Source organism: Pelodiscus sinensis, chromosome 13 (genome assembly GCF_052426305.1).
Source record: "Pelodiscus sinensis isolate ZL-2025 chromosome 13, ASM5242630v1, whole genome shotgun sequence".
NCBI classification, from domain to species: domain Eukaryota; kingdom Metazoa; phylum Chordata; order Testudines; family Trionychidae; genus Pelodiscus; species Pelodiscus sinensis.
In genome coordinates, this window is record NC_143064.1 from 3,408,207 (window position 1) to 3,430,245 (window position 22,039).

At 52.3% G+C, this 22,039-nt stretch overlaps 1 protein-coding gene across 4 annotated transcripts in view; it reads left to right on the top strand.

Annotated features, from left to right (window-relative positions):
• Positions 1-22,039, top strand: part of DOCK11 (dedicator of cytokinesis 11) — a 130,488-nt gene that overhangs the window by 83,992 nt on the left and 24,457 nt on the right. For all 4 annotated transcript variants that reach the window (XM_075941156.2, XM_089781793.1, XM_089781794.1 and 1 more), the window contains 11 exons: positions 165-274; positions 1,776-1,887; positions 3,675-3,741; positions 4,167-4,214; positions 5,059-5,201; positions 5,770-5,885; positions 8,706-8,843; positions 12,480-12,662; positions 13,780-13,893; positions 15,400-15,615; positions 15,710-15,767. In XM_075941156.2, the coding sequence (XP_075797271.1) occupies positions 165-274; positions 1,776-1,887; positions 3,675-3,741; positions 4,167-4,214; positions 5,059-5,201; positions 5,770-5,885; positions 8,706-8,843; positions 12,480-12,662; positions 13,780-13,893; positions 15,400-15,615; positions 15,710-15,767 (1,305 nt within the window). The remainder of the gene's footprint in view (positions 1-164; positions 275-1,775; positions 1,888-3,674; positions 3,742-4,166; positions 4,215-5,058; positions 5,202-5,769; positions 5,886-8,705; positions 8,844-12,479; positions 12,663-13,779; positions 13,894-15,399; positions 15,616-15,709; positions 15,768-22,039) is intronic.

The following is a 22,039-nucleotide window of genomic DNA, read 5'->3' on the forward strand; positions in this document are numbered from 1 at the left end:
CTGAACGCCGCAGGACCCGAGTTCCTTGCTCCAGTGTAGCTGCTCCACTTGGCGTTTGCTCTCCACAAGCCACGCAGCCCTCTCTTCAGGCGTCTTCCCTGCAGCCCCTTCCCTGCGCAGCACAGGGCTAACTGCGCCTCTGTGGGCATGCTCTTTTCCCTTAGGCTACGGGACAGCACTCCTGAATGGCCACGCCATGAAGAGAGAGGACTCGAAAGGATCTCTGAGTTCAGAAGGGGCCACGGGTTCACCCGATCAGCACACCGGCGAAAATGTAATGCGGGGGGCTGCCAGAAGGCAATCACACCCTTGGGCCAGTTAAAAAATAATCACCGTGCTGCTCACTCCTTGGCAAGCCGCTGTAAAGCAGAAGAAAGCGAGACTAGTGTTTTACAGAGGTCAGGCTAGAAGACCTACTTGTGCCTTAATCTCTTAATCTAAATACTGTGCCTTATTTATCCGAGACCAAAGTCCGGATTCATAGGGAATGTGTCTGCTTCCTGGCTGCACATGGGCTGTGCCTGACACACATGTGCACTCACAGCCCCATTGCTTCCAGGGGTCACTGGAGTTCTGGGGGGGATGGAAACAGAGCACCGTGGGGCCTGCCTGCCAGGGAGCAGCACTGTCGGGACAAGGCGCTGAGAGGACGCAGCTATAGGAAAAGCTGCCGCCACCTCAGCTTGCGGAAAATCACGCGGCTCAAATGGCCCAGGGAAGAATCTGGCCCCAGATTTTAGGCCCAAGTGGAGCCCGAGTTGGGTGCACACAGGCTGGGAGGTGCCCCAGCTCCCTGTGAGTGCCAGGCATGTTGCACGAGGAGAGGGGACGGAGGCGACGTTGTCACACACTCTTCTCACAACGTTGCCCTCGGCAACGAAAGCGGCCACGGGGTGAGCTCTGAGCGGCCACCTGGGCTGCCCGTGCAGGCTCACGAGGGAGCCTACAGATCATCTCGGTGGGAGAGGCCGGGCCTAGGGAAGGGCCAGTGTCCCACCAAGAGTCCTGAGGCCCCTGTATTGCCAGGTCCCCGGGCCCGGTGCCCTTCCCAGGCAGCCGAGCACGCGGCGTGTTCATACGCCCCATTGGAGAGAGCATCCGGCTGTGCTTGGCAGCCAGTCAGGCTGGGCTTAGCCCAGTTCTTGTCAAGGGACCCTCATGAGCCAGGAATCCTCTTCCAAGGGGCAGGAGGCTGGTTTGTCAGAGTCCTCCCCCCCCAACTAGTTCTCTGTTCATGGACGGGGGCACACTGGGGTTCGGTGTCACAGCAGCAGAGGGGACACGTGGCTGGAGCCGCACCTCCTGGTTTCCAGCATGTAGGGGGGTGCAGTACGAGGGAATTTGGTGCATACCAACAGCAGGAGGCTCAGTCTGTGCTGTGCAGTGACGTGTGGCCTCGCCTCTTCCAGAATAAATACTACACTAAAAATGTCCGTCTGTCCTGTCTGAACATGGGGCCCAGCTTAAAATACCCACCTGTGTGGGGCTCAGCCAGACCCAGGGGGCTGAGCGGGCGCATGTGTTTCTCTCTGGCGCTCGCTCCGTGGCCATTGTTGCCTTCAGTGGCTGAGACGCCAGCCAGTGCCGCTTCCTGCCTGTTCTGACGGTGGCATGGGAGACATGGCAGCATCCTGCCCCTCACACGCGGATTGCAGCCACCGGCATATTTCCTGGAAGCAGCGTGAGGTGGGGGGCCGCCCAGGCGACATTCGGAGCAGGGTCCGGCAAGCTGGGCACCAGCCTGGGTTTCTAATCCGTATTTTTGTGATGGTTAGAGCCGGAGAAGTTCCACGAGGAGCAACATGTCCCACCACGCGAGGCTGGACCAGTATGAGATCCGGAACCTCCTCATGTGTTACCTCTATGTCATTAAAATGGTCTCTGAAGGTTAGTGATGCTTTCCGGACAGTGCTTAGGGCGGTGGGGCTGGTCCCCTCCACAGCCGCTGGATGCCAGGCAATGTCCTCCAGGACAGGAGCAATGCGGGGCCACCAGGAACAGCCATACTCTTCCTCACCTGCCAGGCCCCAGTGTGAGACCCTGGAGAGGCTGCTCTGTGCCCCTACCCCCAGGCTTTGCCACTCAGGCACCAGTGTGGGCCCAAGTCTGGCATAGCCCCGCCAGTCCAGTGGTCTCCAGACTGTGCATTGCACCTGGTGCGCTGGCGCACTGCAGGACTGGGGGCGCTCCTCTTGCTAGGCCCAGCCATCTCCCCCAGCCAGCCAGGGCTGCAGAGGGCCAGGACAGCTGGATATGAGTCAACAGGGCGCCCTTGTAGCTAAGAAGGCTAATGGCATATTAGGTTGCATTAAGAGGAGCATTGCCAGCAGATCCAGAGATGTCATTATTCCCCTTTATTTGGCATTGGTGAGGCCACATCTGGAGTATTGTGTCCAGTTCTGGGCCCCCCACTACAAAAAGGATGTGGACGCATTGGAGAGGGTCCAGCGGAGGGCAACCAAAATGATTAGGGGGCTGGAGCACATGACCTATGAGGAGAGGCTGAGGGAGTTGGGTCTGTTTAGTCAGCAGAAGTGAAGAGTGAGGGGGGATTTGAGAGCAGCCTTCAACTTCCTGAAGGGAGGTTCCAAAGAGGATGGAGAGAGGCTGTTCTCAGTAGTGACAGGTGGCAGAACAAGGAGCAATGGGCTCAAGTTGTGGTGGGAGAGGTCCAGGCTGGATATTAGGAAAAACTATTTCACTAGGAGGGTGGTGAAGCACTGGAATGGGTTACCTAGGGAAGTAGTGGAGTCTCCATCCCTAGAGGTGTTTAAGTCTCGGCTTGAGAAAGCCCTGGCCGGGTTGATTTAGATGGGATTGGTCCTGCCTAGAGCAGGGGGCAGGACTTGATGACCTTGTGATGTCTCTTCCAGTTCTATGATAAGGGGATGGTTTGAGAACATGATCTTGGTAACTAATTGACCATTCATTATCAGTGGGAAATAGGTCAGTGGAGTTACTATAGAGAACTTTCTGGGTGTCTGGCTGGTGAGTCTTGCCCACATGCTCAGGGTTTAGCTGATCACCATTTTTGGGGTTGGGAAGGAATTTTCCTCCAGGTAGATTGGCAGAGGCCCTGGAGGTTTTTTGCCTTCCTCTGTAGCATGGGGCACAGATCGCAGCTGGAGGATTCTCTGCATCTTGGGGCCTTCAAAGTATTTGAAGGCTTCAATATCTGAGATATAGGAGAGAGGATTATTCTGAGAGGGGTGGGTGAGATTCTGTGGCCTGCACTGTGCAGGGGGTCAGACTAGATGATCAGAATGGTCCCTTCTGACCTTAAAGTCTGAGTATGAGTCTATGAGGACTAGAATCGTGGAACCCCAGCCCTTCCTGCAGGGCTGAACGGAGAAGGGAGGGGAGGGAGCCGCATTAGATAGAGGAGGTCCTGTCCTGGGAAAGGGGGTGAGACGATGGGTAGGGCCTTGCTCAGCTGTCCAATGGCATCTTTTTCAAAAACCCGTCTGCGGGGACGGGGAGCCTCTGGCCCCTGACGGCTGGGGCAGGGCAGCTGGGGGTTGTTTGCCTGCATGGCTGGACACATGCTTCCGCGTGCGGGGCTGCAAAAATCCATTTCCACGGGCCACCGGGCATGGCTGCTGTAGCCTGCAAAGAGCCCTGGGGCAGCCTGACGGGTCCCTGCTACGTCCTTAGTGGGATTGTTTCATTTTCAGATACGCTGCGCACCTATTGGAACAAAATCTCACCCCAGGAGCTGATCAACGCCCTCGTGTTGCTGGAGTAAGTAGCGGGGAGCTTCTCCGTGTCCAACAACGCGCGCTACGGTTGTTATGGAGCCGAGGGCGGGAAAATGGAACCCGGCCGCTCCCCGGGGGCCGCGAAGCGGCTTGACAGAACCGTGCTGTGCCTGAGGAAGAATCCCTGAGCAGCCCTGCAGGAGCCCCCCCGAGGAGCAGCGAGAGGCACATGTGGCCGCGCTGGCAGGCTTCCTGCATTCGGCCTCGCGTGGGGGGGTGTTGCCGAGCGCTGGAAACGCCCAGCTGCTCCTGTGGCCCATTGCGTCTGGCGGCGCAGACAGGGCGGCGGGAATGGGGGCTGAGTCCAGGCGCCAATCCCGACACCCAGTCCCACGTATGCAGCCATGCTCTGGTGAAAGGGAAACCGCTCCGTCCCCCCTGACTGTTCCTACATGTTTTCCTTTCTAGAGTCTGTTTGTTCCACTTCAGATACGTGGGGAAGAGAAATATAGCCAGGTACTGCGCTCTTTTTGCTCACGGCTTCTCCCCCCAACCCCGCCCAGGCCCACTGATAGGGGAGGGGGCAATTGCCCTGGGTCCCAGCTAGTCAAAGGGGCATCACTGCTGCTATTTCAGCAGCCGAGCCCTGGGCCCCTTAAAGCAAGGGGGGTGCCAGCATGGCGCAGTGTGGGTGGCACAGAGGGCTGGGGGGCACACTGGGCTGGGGGGTGCCAGCATGGCGTGCTCCAGGCAACGTGGAGGGCTGGCTGCCCAGGCCTCACCCCTCAATCCCAAGTCCCCCCCCCTCCAGGAGTGTGGAGCTGGGCTCCCCACACCTTGCCCAGGGGCCAGGGAGGCCGGCGTTGCCCTGCCCTTCCTCCCCGAGGAGCGCACGTGTCCAGCGAGGGCCCTGGAAGCTTCACTTCTCTCTGCGCCCTGCGTTGCTGCGGCTCAGCCAAGGGTAGTGTCCACTCTCGCTAGTAAAGCTCCACGTCCCGGCCGTTTCTCTGACCCGCCGCCCCTTCCCCACGGCTGTGTGTCCATTTCCTGCTGGCGCAGGGCTGCACACAGGGAAACGCTAGCAGTGGCGCTCGGTTCACATGACCGGCTCAGGACCTGCTTCTCCAGGGTGCCCCTTCGTTGCTGGCTCTGAGGGAAAGGCCTGTTGCCGGGGCTGACTGGCCTGGTGCTCCGATGGGTGCCCCGGACAGGCGTGGGACCTGGCCTGGCCTGTTTTGTTGCCTGGCCCAGGTGAAAAGCCCTGGGTGGTGCTGGCATGAGCCAGATACATGCTTCAGACGTGGGTCTCCCTGCCTGGCCCTGGGCCCACCCCCATCTGCAGCTTGGGTTCTCGTTGCAGGGTTCACGACGCCTGGTTATTAAAGTACGTGGGAGCTGACAGGAAATCCCAGACCATGCCTGCCCTGCGCAGCCGAGCGGGCCTGATGCAGGCCCGGCTGCAGCACCTCAGCAGCCTGGAGAGTTCCTTTACGCTCAATCACAGTACGTACAGAGCCACAGGGTCGGCAACACCCGGATCGCGCCTGCTGCTGCTTGTGATGTCGCTTCCCTTCTGTGGCTTCGGGTGGCTTGGCTTTGTGCAGTTACGCAGATCACCTCTCTCCCTGGCGGCCCTTAGCGAGGTGGGGAGGGGTTGGGGCTTCATGCCAAAGGGTTTAAGTCACCCATTCCGTATGGAGACGGAATTTCCCTCTTCCGATCTCGCTCCCGCTTCTGGGTGGCAGGGAGGGACGGGCAGTGTTCTGGGGTTAGTGAGAGAGCAGGAGACACCTGGCCCCACGTCGGCTCCGGGGAGCCATCTTGGAGAGGCAGCTATGGACTGGGATGTCCTGCTGCGTCCGATTTGGGGGCCGAGGGAAGTGGCGAGAGGACACTCACACGCTTCCCTCCGTGTGGTGGCGATGCTGCCCTCGCCTGCCATGGGTAAAGCGGGTCCTTCCTGGGTGTAGGTCTCAGGAGAGCTGGAGTTAGCCCCCTTGTGTGTGCTGAGCTCCATGCGGGCCCATGTTCTGCCGGGCTCCATCACTTGCCTTTTCCTTCCTGCTCCTAGGTGCGGGCACTTCCGAAGCAGACATTGTACACCAGGCCTTACTAGAAGGCAACACAGCCACCGAAGTTTCCCTCACAGTCCTGGACACCATTTCTTTTTTCACCGAGTGTTTCAAGGTGAGCATTGAAACCAGCATTGTCCTTTGTGTAGCTCAGATCCCCACCCCCAAAACAATGCCCGTTTGCAAAGCCTGTGTTGGGCCCATTCGATTGGGAGAGTGCTCGGTCCAGTAGCCTAAAGTCACACCACACGGAAGTATGATGCAAAGAAAGAAAACCGCAGCTGGGCCTTGAGCATGTATAGGTTTATTGACAGACTGATTTCAATAAAATAAGTAAATATATCCAGCCAGTGGGTGTGTTTAGGAATTCAAACAAATGCAAAAAGCCAAGAAGTCACGCACGGTGTTGCTCGTGCTTTGTGCCATGTTATTTTAAGAGCTGTGGTGAGAGTTGTGACGGTTAGTTACATGGCTCAGCTTCTGAAATGACTTCTGCAAACATGGTTATAGCTTTTGACTTTTTGGTTGGTACAGAAAATACAATCGCTGAGCAAACTGTACGGCTTTGTTGTGGGTCTTGCTGATTTTCCTACCATCGTTTGTCTGTACTTATTTACCCAACTCACTTTAGAACTCCTGTTTCTCTGGTTTAAGAAATGTATGTTCTGCTGTGCCCGGGTGTGCTAGTCATGTACAGTTCAAGTGCTTGCTCATGTCGATCCCATCCTGCGCCCTCTCAGTTCTGGTAGAGGCCCTGGAGGTTTTTTGCCTTACTCTGTAGCATGGGGCACAGATCACTTGCTGGAGGATTCTCTGCATCTTGGGGTCTTCAAACCATCATTTGAGGACTTCAATATCTGAGATATAGGTGAGAGGATTATTCCAGGAGTGGGTGGGTGAGATTCTGTGGCCTGCGCTGTGCAGGGGGGTCAGACTAGATGATCATAATGGTCCCTTCTGATCTTAGTCTATGAGTCTATGAGTTCCTACTGCCGTGGTCCCCAACACAGTGCCCGCGGGCACATGGCGCGGTGCTTGCGGGGAGCGTCGGCCCCGGGCGCGCAGCGCTTGCGGGGGGGAGGGGGGAAAGCGCCGGCCCCAGACGCGAGGCGCTTGCGGGGGGGAGGGGGGAGCGGCGGCCCCGGGCGCGCGGCTATGAGGGGGAAGTGGCGGCCCCGGGCGCGCGGCTATGGGGGGGGGGGCGGCGGCCCCGGGCGCGCGGCTATGGGGGGGGGAGCGGCGGCCCCGGGCATGCGGCTATGGGGGGGCCCCGGGCATGCGGCTATGGGGGGGCTGCCCCTGGGCATGCGGTTATGGGGGGGCGCCCCCGGGCATGCGGTTATGGGGGGGCCGCCCCCGGGCATGCGGTTATGGGGGGGCCGCCCCCGGGCATGCGGCTATGGGGGGGCCCCGGGCATGCGGCTATGGGGGGGCCGCCCCTGGGCATGCGGTTATGGGGGGGCCGCCCCCGGGCGCGCAAGTGTCCCCACCCCCTGGCGCCCGGCGGGCGAACGGCCACGCCCCCTGGCGCCCGACAACCTCAAAAGGTTGGGGACCACTGTCCTATTGCCTGGGGCGGTTAGCCAGTGCGCCTTTCCTTCACCTAGGCATAGTCTGCTGTTGGTCACTTCAGCGGCTGAGACCAGCAGGTCTTGTTGGGTAGCAGGCAGCCCTCCACCACAGCGACCTGTTTCACTAAGTAGAAAGAGGTTTACATGCTGGGCCCTGGACCAGGCTGAGCAGACCATGCTGCAGGGCGGTTCCTGGACTATCTTCTGCACCCCATGCTCCAGGGCGCGTCCCTGTCATCAGAGTCCCCTTGGCCGCTATTCCAGCCTTCCACCTGCCGCTCCAGGGCAACCCTCCTGACATGACAGTCCTGTTTTGGAAAGGTCTGAAGAGTCTCTACTAGCACATCAGGGATCCTGTCCCTCCCTGGCACCTTCCGCCTGGTGCCATTGTGGCTGATAGGTCCTCCCTTCAAGCCTCTGGCTTCCTGCTCTCTTCTTCTTCTCTCCTGGTTTGTGCCTGCTGGTGACAGTGTCTGTCCACTGGCTCTCTGAGATCAGGGCGCTGGCCAATGTTCTGCGAGAACAAGGTCTAGCTGTGGCCGCATTCATTGTTCCTGTGCAAGGTATTTTCACAGTTTCGGACCAGCCAGGACATGCGCTTACTGATCTTCTTTCTGGGGCATCGTAAATTGGAAGAAGGGCACAAGTTGCGCGCTCTGGGCTCAGGAGGGCACTTCCCTTGATACCGACAGAATGAAGCCGTTTCACGGGTCAGTGCAATTATTCCTTGTGGTGGGGCAGGATGAAAGGTTCCCTGGCGTCTGTGCAGAGGGTTTCATCCTGGATCGCAGCCTGCTTCTGTCAATGCTAAGAGCTGGCAAAATTTTCTTCACCGGTGACTATCCCCGCTGTACTAGCCCAAGTACCCATTCAGGTTATCTGTGGGGCTGCTGCTTGGTCGTCCATCCACATATTTGCATCTCATTATGCACTTACCCAGCAGGTCTGTGACGATGCTGGCTTTGGGAGAGCAGTGTTGCAAGCCGCACGTCCGTGAGCACTGAGCCCACCTCCTCGGACGCGGCTTGTGAATCCCCGAGAATGGAATGGACGTGAGCAAGCACTCGAAGGAGAAAAATGGTTCCCTGCCTTGCGGAACTGGTGTTCTTCGAGATGTGTTGCTCCTGGCCATTCCGTGGCCCATACCCCTGCTAGCAAGAAGGAACTGAGAGGGTGCCAAAGGGTGCCACAGCTGACCCTTCCGATACCGCTAAGGCAAACAAATCTGACAGCCGCGCAGGCAGGCACGCACGCACCTCAAATGGAATGGGCATGAGCAACGCTCTCGGAGAACATCCATTCCCAAAGGTACGTCCCCCTACGCCGGGTGTTTCTGCCGCCTGACTTCTCGCCTTGCTTTCCAGACCCAGCTCGCGAACAACGACGGCCATAACCCACTGATGAAAAAGGTTTTTGATATTCATCTCGCCTTTCTCAAGAACGGGCAGTCGGAGGCAGCTTTGAAGCACGTCTTTGCTTCCCTGAGAGCGTTCATTAGCAAGGTAAGCGCAGAAGCAACACATGAAGCAGTCAGGAGCCCCCCGACCGTGAGCGCAAGGTACTGATGCTCCTTGGGGCTGGGTACAGGCTCTCACTGAATGCACAGGCGAGACTCAGAAGTCACTGCCCTGACATGCCTGGTGTCAGTATGTATTGCCCCCTTCCCCCTCCAATGCTGCTCTTTGAAGCATTTGTGCAAACCGGCAGCATTAAAATGAGCTTGCCCAACGCCTAAGGCCTGCTGCGTCTATGGGAGGTAGCACCATACGCAGCTTTTCCAACATTCAGGTGGTTCCTTTTGGCTCAAGGTGCATTTTTGAACCGGCCTCCCTCCCCAGCCAATCGCGAGGCAGTTCACGTGCTCAGGCAAACTCACGCCCGCCCTGCTGGATCTCTGTGCAAGATTCCCAGAGCCAGAGCTCCTGGAGGGGTGCCCCAGAGCTTCGTCCTTACACCCATTGGGCTGCAAAGCGAGGGGTGGGTTAAGCTCCTGGCTGGTGCCAACGGGGCAACTCGGCTTCAGTGGAGTCTCAGCCATCCCCAGCAGCTGTGCTGGATTTGGCTGAGACATTTTCAGGGGCTTGAAAAATGATCTGAGTTCAGTTTTCTCATCTCCCCCTCCCCCCGTGACACACTGCTTCTGTAAAACGAGACAGGCCCAGTAGATGGTATCTGCAAGGAAGTGCTTTCTCTGCCCGCTGTAACCACATGGGTTCTAACCAGCCTTCCCCTACTTGTGTGAGACTTTAAAGGGCATTTCTAGCAGCAGAGTGAGACTAACGCAGCCAGGGCAACCAGCTCTCAAAGACAGCTGCAAGGCTGGCTTCTTTGTTTGCAAACTGGCTCTGGGATTTGAAAGTCCCAGCCAGTTGATTTTGGTTTGCACCAGCAACCTTGATCCAGCAACAGTGAATTCTGGGTGTTGCTCAGCTGCAGTTTGGGTGCATTATGATAACACACCTCCTTAAGCACAGAGGGAATGGGAATAAAGCAGGGAAGAGCCTAAATCATGGTGAGTTGGTAAAGCCAGCGGTTAGGGGAGGAAATCTTTTAATTTCACCCACATTAGATCCATTTTATCACTGGTCTCAATATCTTCCCTTTTATACTGAACTCTAATTGGCAACCCACCAGGGAGGAGACAGAACTGGCACGAGAAAACTGAGGTCACACTGTGCTTAATTGTTTAAAAAAAGAGGAAGAAAAAGTTCTGGTTCGTTCCCTAGTGGAAACAGTCAGAAATCCATTATTTTTAATTGTTTACTCACATGGTTGCTGCCAGCCCCAAGTTGCTGGGGAGAAGGCTGCCATAACACGCCTTGCTCATGGGCAGGAGTGGTCCTGAAATGAAGAATTATGACGGGCGCGTATTTTGAGGGTCCAGCTCACTTGATCCGCGTCGGGCTGGAATCTGCAATGTCCAAGTGGAACCGAGAGGTGGGATGATGGGCGCTGGGTGCAGATCCCTACGCCTTGTCCACTGGCCTTGCTGCAGATTAAAGCTACAGGGGGGGCAACTTTCACTTTTGTCACAGGCAAAGGTCCATGAGAACTTCCTGCCAGTGGAGATCAGGAGTAGCAGGGCTCCGCTCACCATACCCACTCTCCATCTCTCTCGCCTCCCTGGCCTGCCAGCTCTCCTCCCTCGCCTTATGCTAGGGGAGGCAGCTGGCACAGGAATCTTTTCCCATAGTCAGAGGTGACAGTAAGTGTGGGCATCCTGGTGTGCAGCTCTGGCAGAAGCCAGCGGGGAGCTATGTGAAGAGCTGGCAGGGCCCTGGGTTGCTATAGGACAGAACTGGTAAGAAACTTTAAATGACTTTCTCCGCTGCCCATAGCACAGGGAAAGTCTCTGGCTGCGTTAAGGGCACGAGGGCTACTTGTCTATTCAGGCACTTTCTGTGCTGTATGGCTGCTGCTCAGACGTCCCTGGGACCCTTTGCACTTCTTCAGCTTTTCCAGATACAAGGCTCTGGAGGCTGCTCTGCCACCAGGTGGTGGGGCATTCCCAACTCTTGGGGGCAGAAGATCTAGGACTGTTTACACCCAGGGAGGATTTGCCCCGTAGACAGGAACAGGCAAGTTACCCCTTCTCTTGGGCATGGAATGACTTCTCCTTGCACGGCCGAGAGCTGCCTTCCCACAGCTGGCACGCTGCAGGAGCGGCTGAGTTTTAGAGACCTGGGGAAGAGTCTCTGAACGTGCTGGGGCAGCCGCAGTCTTGCAGGTCTAAGACTTGTGCGTGGTGCAGTGCCCGGCCTGCAGGCCAGAACCAAACCCTACCATAAATCCATGGCCCACCAACCTCAGCCCAGCTTGACTAGCCTGCACCCTCGGCCAGCTGCCTGTGTGTGGCTCACCTCCTGCCTTTTCTGCTGCAAGAGGGCAATGCTACAGTAAGCAGCAGTTAATCTTTAATCATCGGTGTCTTCTGTGCACACTTTGTGAGCTCCTTCCTAGTACACTGAGCTTTGTTTTCTTTTTCCCAGTTTTTTTCCAGAAAATGTACATTTTGGCCAAAGACCAAGACTTAGCTGCTGTCTCGCTCGTTCTAAGCTGCTGCTACTAATATTTCTATTACCAATTCAATGTCAGAGTCCTGCCCCACACATCGGAGCCCTGGGGGGCGGGCTCATGCAGCAGCCGTGCTGGCAGTTGTATTGCCCAGCAGCCTTCCAGACACACCCTCGCGGGGCAAACCCCCTGACACTCTGTGACCTCGTACGGCGTGGTTAGCATGTCTGGGGGAATGCCACCCCCAAACACACAGCCACGCACCAGGGAAGCCGCCCGGGCCATGGGGCGAAGAATTGCAGTGCAGACATTTGGGCTCAGGCTGGATTCGAGGCGCTGGGAGTCTCTATCCCAAGCCTGGACATCTATCCTGCAGATCTTGGCCCTGCTGCTCCACCTCCTTCTCGGTGCATAAAGGCTGCGAGGCTGGTCTTGGATTGCACCATAAGTGCGCCCTGAGCGTTGGTGTGTGTTCCAGGCCCACGGGCCCGGCTCGCCCTTCTTCTCTTGTCTCGACCTCACCACAGCCACAAGAAGTGTCCTTGGGCCACCCCCAGGCTCTCCCTGGCTGAGGTTCCCTTGTGGTGGGCTGGAAGGTAGCTTGCTTCCCCCATCCACCTCCTTCCTTGTCATTCCCCGGCTGCTCTGGCTTCCCTGCCCCACCATGAGGCCCAGTGAGTTCTGGGAGGAAGCAGATTGCAACACCAGGCAGCTGGCAGAGGGAGCTTCAGCCACAATCACTATTTTCAGAGTAGCTTGGGTTCCAGATTTCCTAGCTGCTGCCATTCCACTCCTGCTGCTCTTCCTCCCTCCCATGCCTACTGCTTCCTTGGCTGCAGGGAGCTGACTGAAATCTCAAGCTCCCTAGGACAGGATGTGCCTCGTTTGTGACTCTGGAGCTCCATGAAAAGTGAGGGCCTTTTATAAACATCCAGCAATTAACAATCAGACCCTGAAATGCTTCCCACGAGTAGTTACAGGACCCAAACATCAGCCAAGGCTCATTTGCATCCTGATGCGAAGACGAATACGGTCCTGGGTGCACGTCTGGGGTGTAGTTGTGCGTGCGTGTCCATGCTGGGGTTAAAGCGTGTTGGATTAACTTGGGCTCATTTCTTGTGAAGTTCCCCGCAGCATTTTTTAAAGGGAGGGTGACCATGTGTGCAGCCTTGTGCTACGAGGTCCTGAAGTGCTGCACCTCCAAGCTGGCCTCCACCAGGAACGAGGCATCAGCCCTCTTGTATCTGCTGATGAGAAGCAACTTTGAGTTCACGAAAAGGAAAAGCTTTCTGCGAACACACCTGCAGGTCAGTGAGAGGTGGCCTGCGGTGCATCTCCGGCCTTAATCTCCTGCTTTCCCTCCTGCAAAGACAGGGACTATGACACTGAACTGCAGCCTGGCGATCAAAATATTAACGCCAGGACTCAGCTGTCGTCTGGCATTAGCAATCTCAAAGCACTTTACCAAGGAGGCTGATGTTGTCCCTTTCTATTTGGTCACTGGAGGAAGTAAGGTATGGAACAGGGCAGTGACTTGTCCACGGTTGCGTAACAGGCAGGGCCAGGAATAGCACCCAGAACTCCTAGGCTTTATGGGGATTTATTGACCTCTGTCCTATTCCTCAGGGAGTCTGAGAAGGGAGACTTTTTTTTTCTGTCTTGCAATCCTTATTTGGTTAGAAATCCCACCGGTTCCAGTAACTTCCCTGGGCGTTTGGTCTAAGTCGTGCTTTCAGGATTTGGCCCAGAATCCTTATGGGTGAAATACATTTACCATTAAATAGGGATTTTTAGAGGGTGCTTGGAAGGCCCACCTCTTTGTCAAGAGATGGGTAAAGAGAATGGGGGTGGTAGTCTATTTTATTTTTAAGCTTTTAATTATTTGGTCTCAGTGTGAATGCACCGAGAAGGTCCTGGGTATATTCTCTGCAACCTGATTCTGGGACAAGAACCTTGTTATCTTCTGACCAGTTCAACTGGCGCGCCTACAACCCAAACTATCCAAATTAATATTTACCATCCTTATATCAGGCCACAGGAATCGGGTGGGAAGAGCCTGCCTGTTTGATTGAGGGAGGAATTCTCCTGGGAGGTTGCTTCTGGCTTCTGTTGTATAGTTTTCAGTAACTGTTAAGAGCACCAGAGTAGCAGATGAGCTTTGAGTTGTTATAAATCACAAAAGAGGGGAATATGATGAAATGTTTGATAAATATGGCTGCCAAATTTGTATTTTGACTGCTCTTGGCCTAAGAGTTTGTTGTTTTAATAAGTGGAATCATACTCATCCGATTGTGGTGGTGTAAACGAGGAAACGAGAGAGGCCTATGATCAAATGTATTCAATCTGTATGAAAGATCTCAAACATCTTCTTATACAGTTGTGATGATAAAGCCCAGGTATGAAACCCTGCCCCTTTTCCCACAGATAATAATTGCAGTGAGCCAGTTAATTGCTGATGTGGCACTCAGTGGAGGATCACGGTTCCAGGAGTCCCTATTCATTATTAATAACTTTGCAAACAGCGACAGGCCTATGAAGGTAAGTTGGATTCATGAAAGCAAATAATAAGTTGTCATGACCCACCACCAAGTACATGGCTTGGGAAATGTAAACAGAGGTCTCATTTAAAACCTGAATGTTGTGGATTTATGCTAATTACTTCTGTAACCAGCTGCTGAACCATGTTTATCCAGTCAGAGGAAGCAGGCATTTGGGAGCTCTCCTGGCTGTTTGACTTGCTGTGTTTATTGCAGTTGGTGGGAATGAGAACCGCAGCTGAGCTTACAGCTTTGTGAAGCATCACTCTCTGGGCGGCCGAAGACCTTTCAAAGAAAGGGAGGGAAGAGAGAGCCTGATGTCTCGTGTAATAAAGCCGGCCATTAAAAATAAAAATCTGAGATAGTTGCTCTCAGTAAAAGAGGTTGCAATGGTTATTATTTTAATTTTGCTTTGCAGTCTGTCTCTTTTGGAAAGCAATTGCATGCCTGTGTGCTAAAGTAGCAGGAATACATTCTGTCTGCTTCATTAAACTTCAAGAGACAATGCTTGCAATCTGGTTACATTTTACAGAATGTAGCTGTCCGTCTAGGAAAGGAAAAGCCGGGGTAAAGGTTCATAAGACCATCATTTTATTTAAAGGCAGGGGAGGAGGAGAACCTCTGTAAAATGTTGCCCTCTGATAGAATGAAACTGACGGTTGGAATTGGTAGATAACAGAGGAAGATCTGTAGTTCTGTTTTGCACAGGAATGTTTCTGTGCATTTGAGGTTCACAGAGTCATGCTTTGCTGGCTGTATTTTATACATGTGGACCTTTAAATAATACTTTTCAGGGAAGGGAGTGTGTCTATTAATTTCTAGGTTTTTATGTACATGTTGTACAGTACTATGCTCACTTTTAGTACAATATAAAAAATGAACCACACTAGACAACAAACAACTGAGGCGAGTGTCGACACAAGTGAAAAATACTTCAGGAACTAGTGCAGGCCCAGTTCTGTAGCCCACACTCACGTTAAGAAGCACTTGTGTAATCCACACAGCTACTGGGTGTGGGTCACTGTCCCATCTAGTGGCACTTAAACTGCTTACACAGGGAGAATGAGTCTCCTCTACAGCCTTAGCTGAGAGCCAGCTGGCTTTTAGCTCCTACAGTAGAGACTCATGCATGAAGCTCCAGAGGTCCAAGGTTCCGTTTTGCCTGCATTACACTTGCTCGCGGTACGTAGGCACAGGAAGCGCCACTGAAGTCAATTTGGCTACTGTTTGCATGAGCACACGCTATTCAACTGAAGCAGGAGTGGTAAAATTTGACCCTGAACAAGAGGACTTGCAAACCCCCAAGTGCAACGCACTGTTTGCATAGCAAATGACACTGTAGGATGAATGTATTAAAAGTCCAGTCAATATATCTCCTGTACCTTGTATGTGAAAATTGCTAGTAATTAAACTGCATATTGAGTAACTTGAAAGGCAGAGGTGTCGGACAGAACCTCGAATATCTTTATTTCTGTGTTTGCTTCTAATTAGATTTGTTTTGTGTCAGGCAACTGCTTTCCCCTCAGAAGTGAAAGATTTGACCAAGAGAATCCGTACTGTGCTTATGGCTACCGCTCAAATGAAAGAGCACGAAAAGGACCCTGAAATGTTGGTCGATTTGCAGTACAGCTTGGCCAAGTCCTATGCTAGTACCCCAGAGCTCAGGAAAACGTGGCTGGACAGCATGGCAAAGATCCATGTCAAAAACGGAGATTTTTCAGAGGTAATCAGTCAAAATCAATTGCAAGCAGGTGGTGGAGAGAGGCAGAGATTCCTGCGAACTCCTGTAATAGCTCCTGTTTTGTTTTATTTTACAGGCTGCCATGTGTTACGTCCATGTAGCAGCCCTCGTTGCTGAGTTTCTTCACAGAAAAAGTAAGAGTTTTGGGGAGGAGAATGCTGCTTTTTCTGTTCATCTTTGAGCTTACAAGTCGTCACAATGTTTTCAAGATCAAATTGACCTTTTTTGGTAAAGGGTTGTTTTCAGGATACACCGGGTTTGTCTGAAAAAGTGAACTAAAAGGAAAACTGCAGAATAGGAAGGTACACATCTAAAGGCCAGTCAGTGTTTTCAGACCCAGGACTGACAGCTCCTAATTGCCTCCCCGATATTTTGATCGTTCTGTGAGTGTCATTGCGGAGTTCAAAGTCATGTGTTCCTTCGCAGCGCCGTGAAAGAGGAATTGCTTTATGTCCTGTACAACTAGATAAAGAGCCAGTGGTGGCAGAGGACTTTGTGGCTTTGTGCAGAACAGGAAGTGGGGGGCAGACTGGTTGGTTTTAAAATATCACCATTCTGCAAGGGAAAACAAGTTTGTCTTTTGAATAAGTCCCTCCTCCGACAGCGACTGTGTTGCAGTCCAGCGGTCGGCTCCCTCTGACCTTTTCTAAAGGGTGCCATTGAAACGGTAGCTTGAATATCGCTGCCTGCAGTGGATCTGCAAAAACTAGTTAGAATGGAGCAGAGAACAGGGTACCCTGGTTTTCAGTGGTAGTGTGCAAAGCTGATTGACGGCTCCTTATCACCATGCTCTGGGGGCCATAGTCCCTGTCAAAAGTTTTGCAGAGCTCTGGAGGTGTCTGTGGCCAAAACTCTGTGGGTCCTGCCCTTCTGGCAGAGAGTAGTCAGCCTCAGAGGCTCACCGTGCCCCACCACACGGCCTCTCTCCGTACTAGAAGCAGGGGTCACAGCCTGCTGAGCCATCCTCATCACAGGCTAGTCCATAATATGGGCGATGAAACCCCTCTATAGTCCTGGCCTCCTTACCCAGGGACAGACACTGTAGTGGTGTGGGAAGGGTTGGGGGAACCCGGGCTCACCCACTATTCCAGGTTCTGGCCCAGGGACCCTAAGGCAGTGACTATAAACGGGGTTTGTTCTATTCCCCATCTGGCCACTTTCTCCCAGTAACTTTTCTCTGGTACCTGAGCAGCCTCTCCTGCTCCTCCACCGCACTCTGCCTGACTCGCAGTTCTCAGCTCTTACTCAGACTCCTCTCATTCTTGGATCCTTGGCTCCTTCCTTCCTCTGTGCGTGCCCCTGAACTAACAGAAGAAGAGTAACCCTTTTAAACCAGTCTCAACTGGTTCTCGATTGGCCTCAGCCTGTCGTTTAGCCTGTCTCCCTTGGCTATGGAAGGTTCCTAATTGGCTCCAGGTGTCCCAACTGGCCTGATTGTCCTGCCTGATTCTGGAAAGTTCCTGCTGGTTCTAGGCCAGCACTGGCCAGATTACCCAGAGAACAGAGACCTTAATCTAAAGCTCACGTACCTCCCTTCAAGAACTCTCCTGTAGCCAGATTGCCTGACCCAGTCACAATGTATTGTGTTCATCGAAAACTCTTCTGGTTATGTATACAAAATGTACAACGTTGCCAATGCATGAGTCATGACAAATCTTGGGTACACTCTGTTCCTGTGACTGGAGAGTAAGGGAGGCTGCAGCCAGCGGAAAAAGAAGAGGAACTGATCCATAGAGTGCATGAGTGAGCAATGCTCCTGGAGAGCTTTGCTTGTCCATCACACACGCAAGGCAACAAAAGCAGAATTACTGATGCTTTTGCGATGTCCAAGGAAGAGTCCTGTTTCAGAATCTCTGCCACTAGGAACCGGCAGCCCTGCACATCTACTCCCTTGTGCGCCAGCGCTGACTGTCACTCAGCATGCACGTTCAGAGCACACGCACACCCTGCGGCTCCTCTCTTCCCCCCGTGCCTTGCCACCCGTTCTGTGGTTCACGACTGACTCTGTGCAGCATGCTGGACACCATTTGGTAGTTGCCAAGTAGGACGTGTGTTCACTGTTTTGTTGTAGAAGAAACCAGGGCTATGGAGGAAGGAGGAGGGTGTTCTTCCAAGAAGTGGGACCCTGCCCAGCTGGAACAGGCTGGAGAAGAAAGGAATTAATTGGATCCAAAGGAAATAGCTCATGTCCATGAGAAGGCACAATCCAGCTGGCCCTGCTGTCAAACAAACCAAGGCAGTTGGAGCAAGCCCGTGTCTCGGCGGATATGTAGACCAATCGTCTCTTAAGCAGTGTGACTGACTCAAGGGGCAATGTGTCCATGCCTGAGTTATTAGTTGCCATTCCCTCCAATTCCTTGCAGCTGCAGAGGGGTCATTTGGAGGCCACACACTAAGGTGCCGATTCATCTGTTTAGACTTGTCAGCTGACGGTCAGGGCAGTGTGTGTGTGTATGCTTCTGAGAAAAGGTTTAACGTCTGTGTCTTTACTGCTAGGACCGGGGTCCCATCGCAGAGGGTGGCCAGCAGGCCAACAGACGCCCTGTTATATAGGAAGAGCTTATTACACCTTAGATTTTAGCTGCTAGAACACAGGGGTTCCTTCGCAGAGGGCAGCCTAGGAAAGGCTGAAAAGGTGCCTCAACGGATCTTGTCACCTGGGAGTGACACAGATCTAAATGCCTAAGCTCTCCCTATGTCTGTCTTTTTATGACCGGCTGAAGTTCTTTTAAATTGTGCTTGGTTCTGTTACAGCAACTGAAGGAGTCAGGTTAAAGCTTAAACAGTTACAGGTTTATTAAAAGACTTATAAAAGCATATGGTTACAATGGCTATTGCTCTATTTCTTAAATGCTAACAAATACAGATTTTAAAAATGGTTACAAAGAAAATAAAGATAGAAAATAGAAATAATGGTACCAAGTGACAGCTTAATCTTTAAAGAGCTCTAAGTCTATGTATATATATACTTAAACAAAGGACTACATCCAGGTACAATTTTTACCCCTTTCTGTGCCTCTCGACTCCAGCGTGTCAGGCCAGGGCCGGTCTCTCAATTCCTAGGAAAGACGAATACGAGGTGGGCGTCCCCTTGGAACTTCGGGAGATCAAACACCTAACCTGACCAGCAGATAGATGGTAGATTGACACTCAAAGAGAATGCGCTGCTGGACCTATCTTTATACCCCTGGGGGCCCGTATTCTCTTTCTTATCTAAGATGCCGAATTGTACTGGTCCGTTTTGTGGCGCCAGTTCTTACAAGCAAGTTTCAAGTTAATTTACACTTGCAAGAGAGATAACTAAATTGTGAGCACTAGACATTTTTTACTGGGCGAGAGATTCCTCCCCCCGCGGATGGATGTGTGTTCGTATCAATATGGGTTTAAGTCAAGGGCACTCCTTGGCAGCCTCTTGGTTAACAATTGGCGTATCTCTGTTTACAGCCATTCACGGTCACACAGCCTGGGCCTTCTGCTCTGTGTGCCCTGCATGCTCCAGGCAAGCAAAAATGGATGTTACAAGGGGATTCCTGTCTGGCTACATTCCACCTCCTGATACGACACACCACATCCCAGGATACAAGATGGCGGTGATACTAGCACTTCTTGCCCACCTTGGGGGAATCTAGAAGTGCCCGATGGCCGGAATAGAAGGTTCAGGATCTAGGAATTGGTTAGGGTCCTTTCCTAGTGCTGTATATCGAATGTGCACAGAAAAGATAGCTGCATTAACTAGACATTGCACAATACATAGGGTTAGGCAGAAAATGATTACAAAAATTACAGTGGTTAGAGCAATGGTTATAACAGAGTGTAAAAAAGGAGTTAGGGAAAATTCTAGCTCTTGGGCTAACCAATTTAGCCATGAGATGTTTACATTCTTAGTTACAGCATGTCTTACCCTATACCATCCATTGCCACTTCCTTTGCTTCTCCCCAAAGTTATTTTGAGGATTGCGGTGGTCGCTGTTATCGAACTATACCGGTCTCCATTGGAAGATGTCACTCTTGTTCCATCAGTTGTTTTGGGCTGAGAGGGACAAACTCGATTCCTAGTCCAGTAGAGGAGTTTAAGTAAGGTGTTCTGGTACAGCAGTAGCAGTTGGGATGAGGAAGAAGACCATGGCGAGTTGGAGTACCATGTCTTGCTTCAGCTTAGGTTTCTTTTTCTATAGTTCAGTCTATAACAACAGCGATTGCAAGCACTGCAACAGCAAGCGGTATATATACAAAAAGTTCATGATGGTTTCCCGGATCTACACCAGCGCTGGGAGGGATACATCCCACTGGAGCACTGTTCAGGGCCATTGCCTTAGTTTCCTGTAATAAAACAAAAAAGTTCGCCGGTCTTGGATACAATCCAAGCCTCAGTAATGGTTATTGGTGTTAGCCCAGCGTCTGCAGTGGTCTAGACTCCTTTCCTTCCAATATGGGCTTAATGATTGGGAGAGGAGTGTGAAGTGTTATGGCTTGAGCTTGGGTTAGCTCCTTTGTTTCTCTTAGTGCTGTGTAGGCTGCCAGAAGCACTTTTTATAAAGCGTGTAATTTAACTGTGACCTCTGCCATAACTTCGAGCCAAACTGTATGGGGCGGCGGGGTACAGTTTCTCTTTCTTGCCATAAGGCATAGGACATCTCTGTGTTTCCCACAGTAAGGTACAAATGAAATGGGACCCATTCAGGTGAATCGGACCCATAGACTGATAAGTGCGTATCTCATTATCAGCTGTCTCTCAGAGCTTCCTCATGAGGGGGGGGGCTCATTCCCATCAAGCATGCTTCTTGAGCAAATTATACGGGGAATAGGTACAAATTAAGATTCCCCGTTTTTCCAGATCTTTAATTAGTTCACAGACCGGAGCCATAGCTTCGGCTGGAATGCGGTACTGTATTATCTTGGTTACAGTGGAAGGCGGGAGAGCGGGGGTTTGAGCCAGCAACGTTCTAAAGCCAGAAAGCTCCAAAAGCTCATTTTTCTCCATTAATTACTTTCTCCTTCCCCTCTCTAGCCTCAGGAGGAGCCGTTCCTGTAGGTGCTCCATGTCTTTATTTAGGGTTCGCACCTGGGTATCCAGGTTCTGGCATTGCTCCAAGAGTTCATATCTCTCTCTCTGCACCCTTATCAGCTCAGTTTCTAAGTTCCAGTAGCTAAAGCAGGCTGCTTGCCACACACCCTTTAACAGCCAGATGCAAGCGCCTTTCCTTAACATCTCTTTATCCCACTTAGGGTTGCCCCATCCCTCTCGGGCAAACTCCTTTTCTATACAGTTAAAATCTATGTCAATCGTGACTGGCTTCATGCTGCTGTATTTGAACTAATAGCACAATCCTGCCGACTACGCCAATTCTGTCAGCTGACGGTCAGGGCAGTGTGTGTGTGTATGCTTCTGAGAAAAGGTTTAACGTCTGTGTCTTTACTGCTAGGACCGGGGTCCCATCGCAGAGGGTGGCCAGCAGGCCAACAGACGCCCTGTTATATAGGAAGAGCTTATTACACCTTAGATTTTAGCTGCTAGAACACAGGGGTTCCTTCGCAGAGGGCAGCCTAGGAAAGGCTGAAAAGGTGCCTCAACGGATCTTGTCACCTGGGAGTGACACAGATCCAAATGCCTAAGCTCTCCCTATGTCTGTCTTTTTATGACCGGCTGAAGTTCTTTTAAATTGTGCTTGGTTCTGTTACAGCAACTGAAGGAGTCAGGTTAAAGCTTAAACAGTTACAGGTTTATTAAAAGACTTATAAAAGCATATGGTTACAATGGCTATTGCTCTATTTCTTAAATGCTAACAAATACAGATTTTAAAAATGGTTACAAAGAAAATAAAGATAGAAAATAGAAATAATGGTACCAAGTGACAGCTTAATCTTTAAAGAGCTCTAAGTCTATGTATATATATACTTAAACAAAAGACTACATCCAGGTACAATTTTTACCCCTTTCTGTGCCTCTCGACTCCAGCGTGTCAGGCCAGGGCCGGTCTCTCAATTCCTAGGAAAGACGAATACGAGGTGGGCGTCCCCTTGGAACTTCGGGAGATCAAACACCTAACCTGACCAGCAGATAGATAGTAGATTGACACTCAAAGAGAATGCGCTGCTGGACCTATCTTTATACCCCTGAGGGCCCGTATTCTCTTTCTTATCTAAGATGCCGAATTGTACTGGTCCGTTTTGTAGCGCCAGTTCTTACAAGCAAGTTTCAAGTTAATTTACACTTGCAAGAGAGATAACTAAATTGTGAGCACTAGACATTTTTTACTGGGCGAAAGATTCCTCCCCCCGCGGATAGATGTGTGTTCGTATCAATATAGGTTTAAGTCAAGGGCACTCCTTGGCAGCCTCTTGGTTAACAATTAGCGTATCTCTGTTTACAGCCATTCACGGTCACACAGCCTGGGCCTTCTGCTCT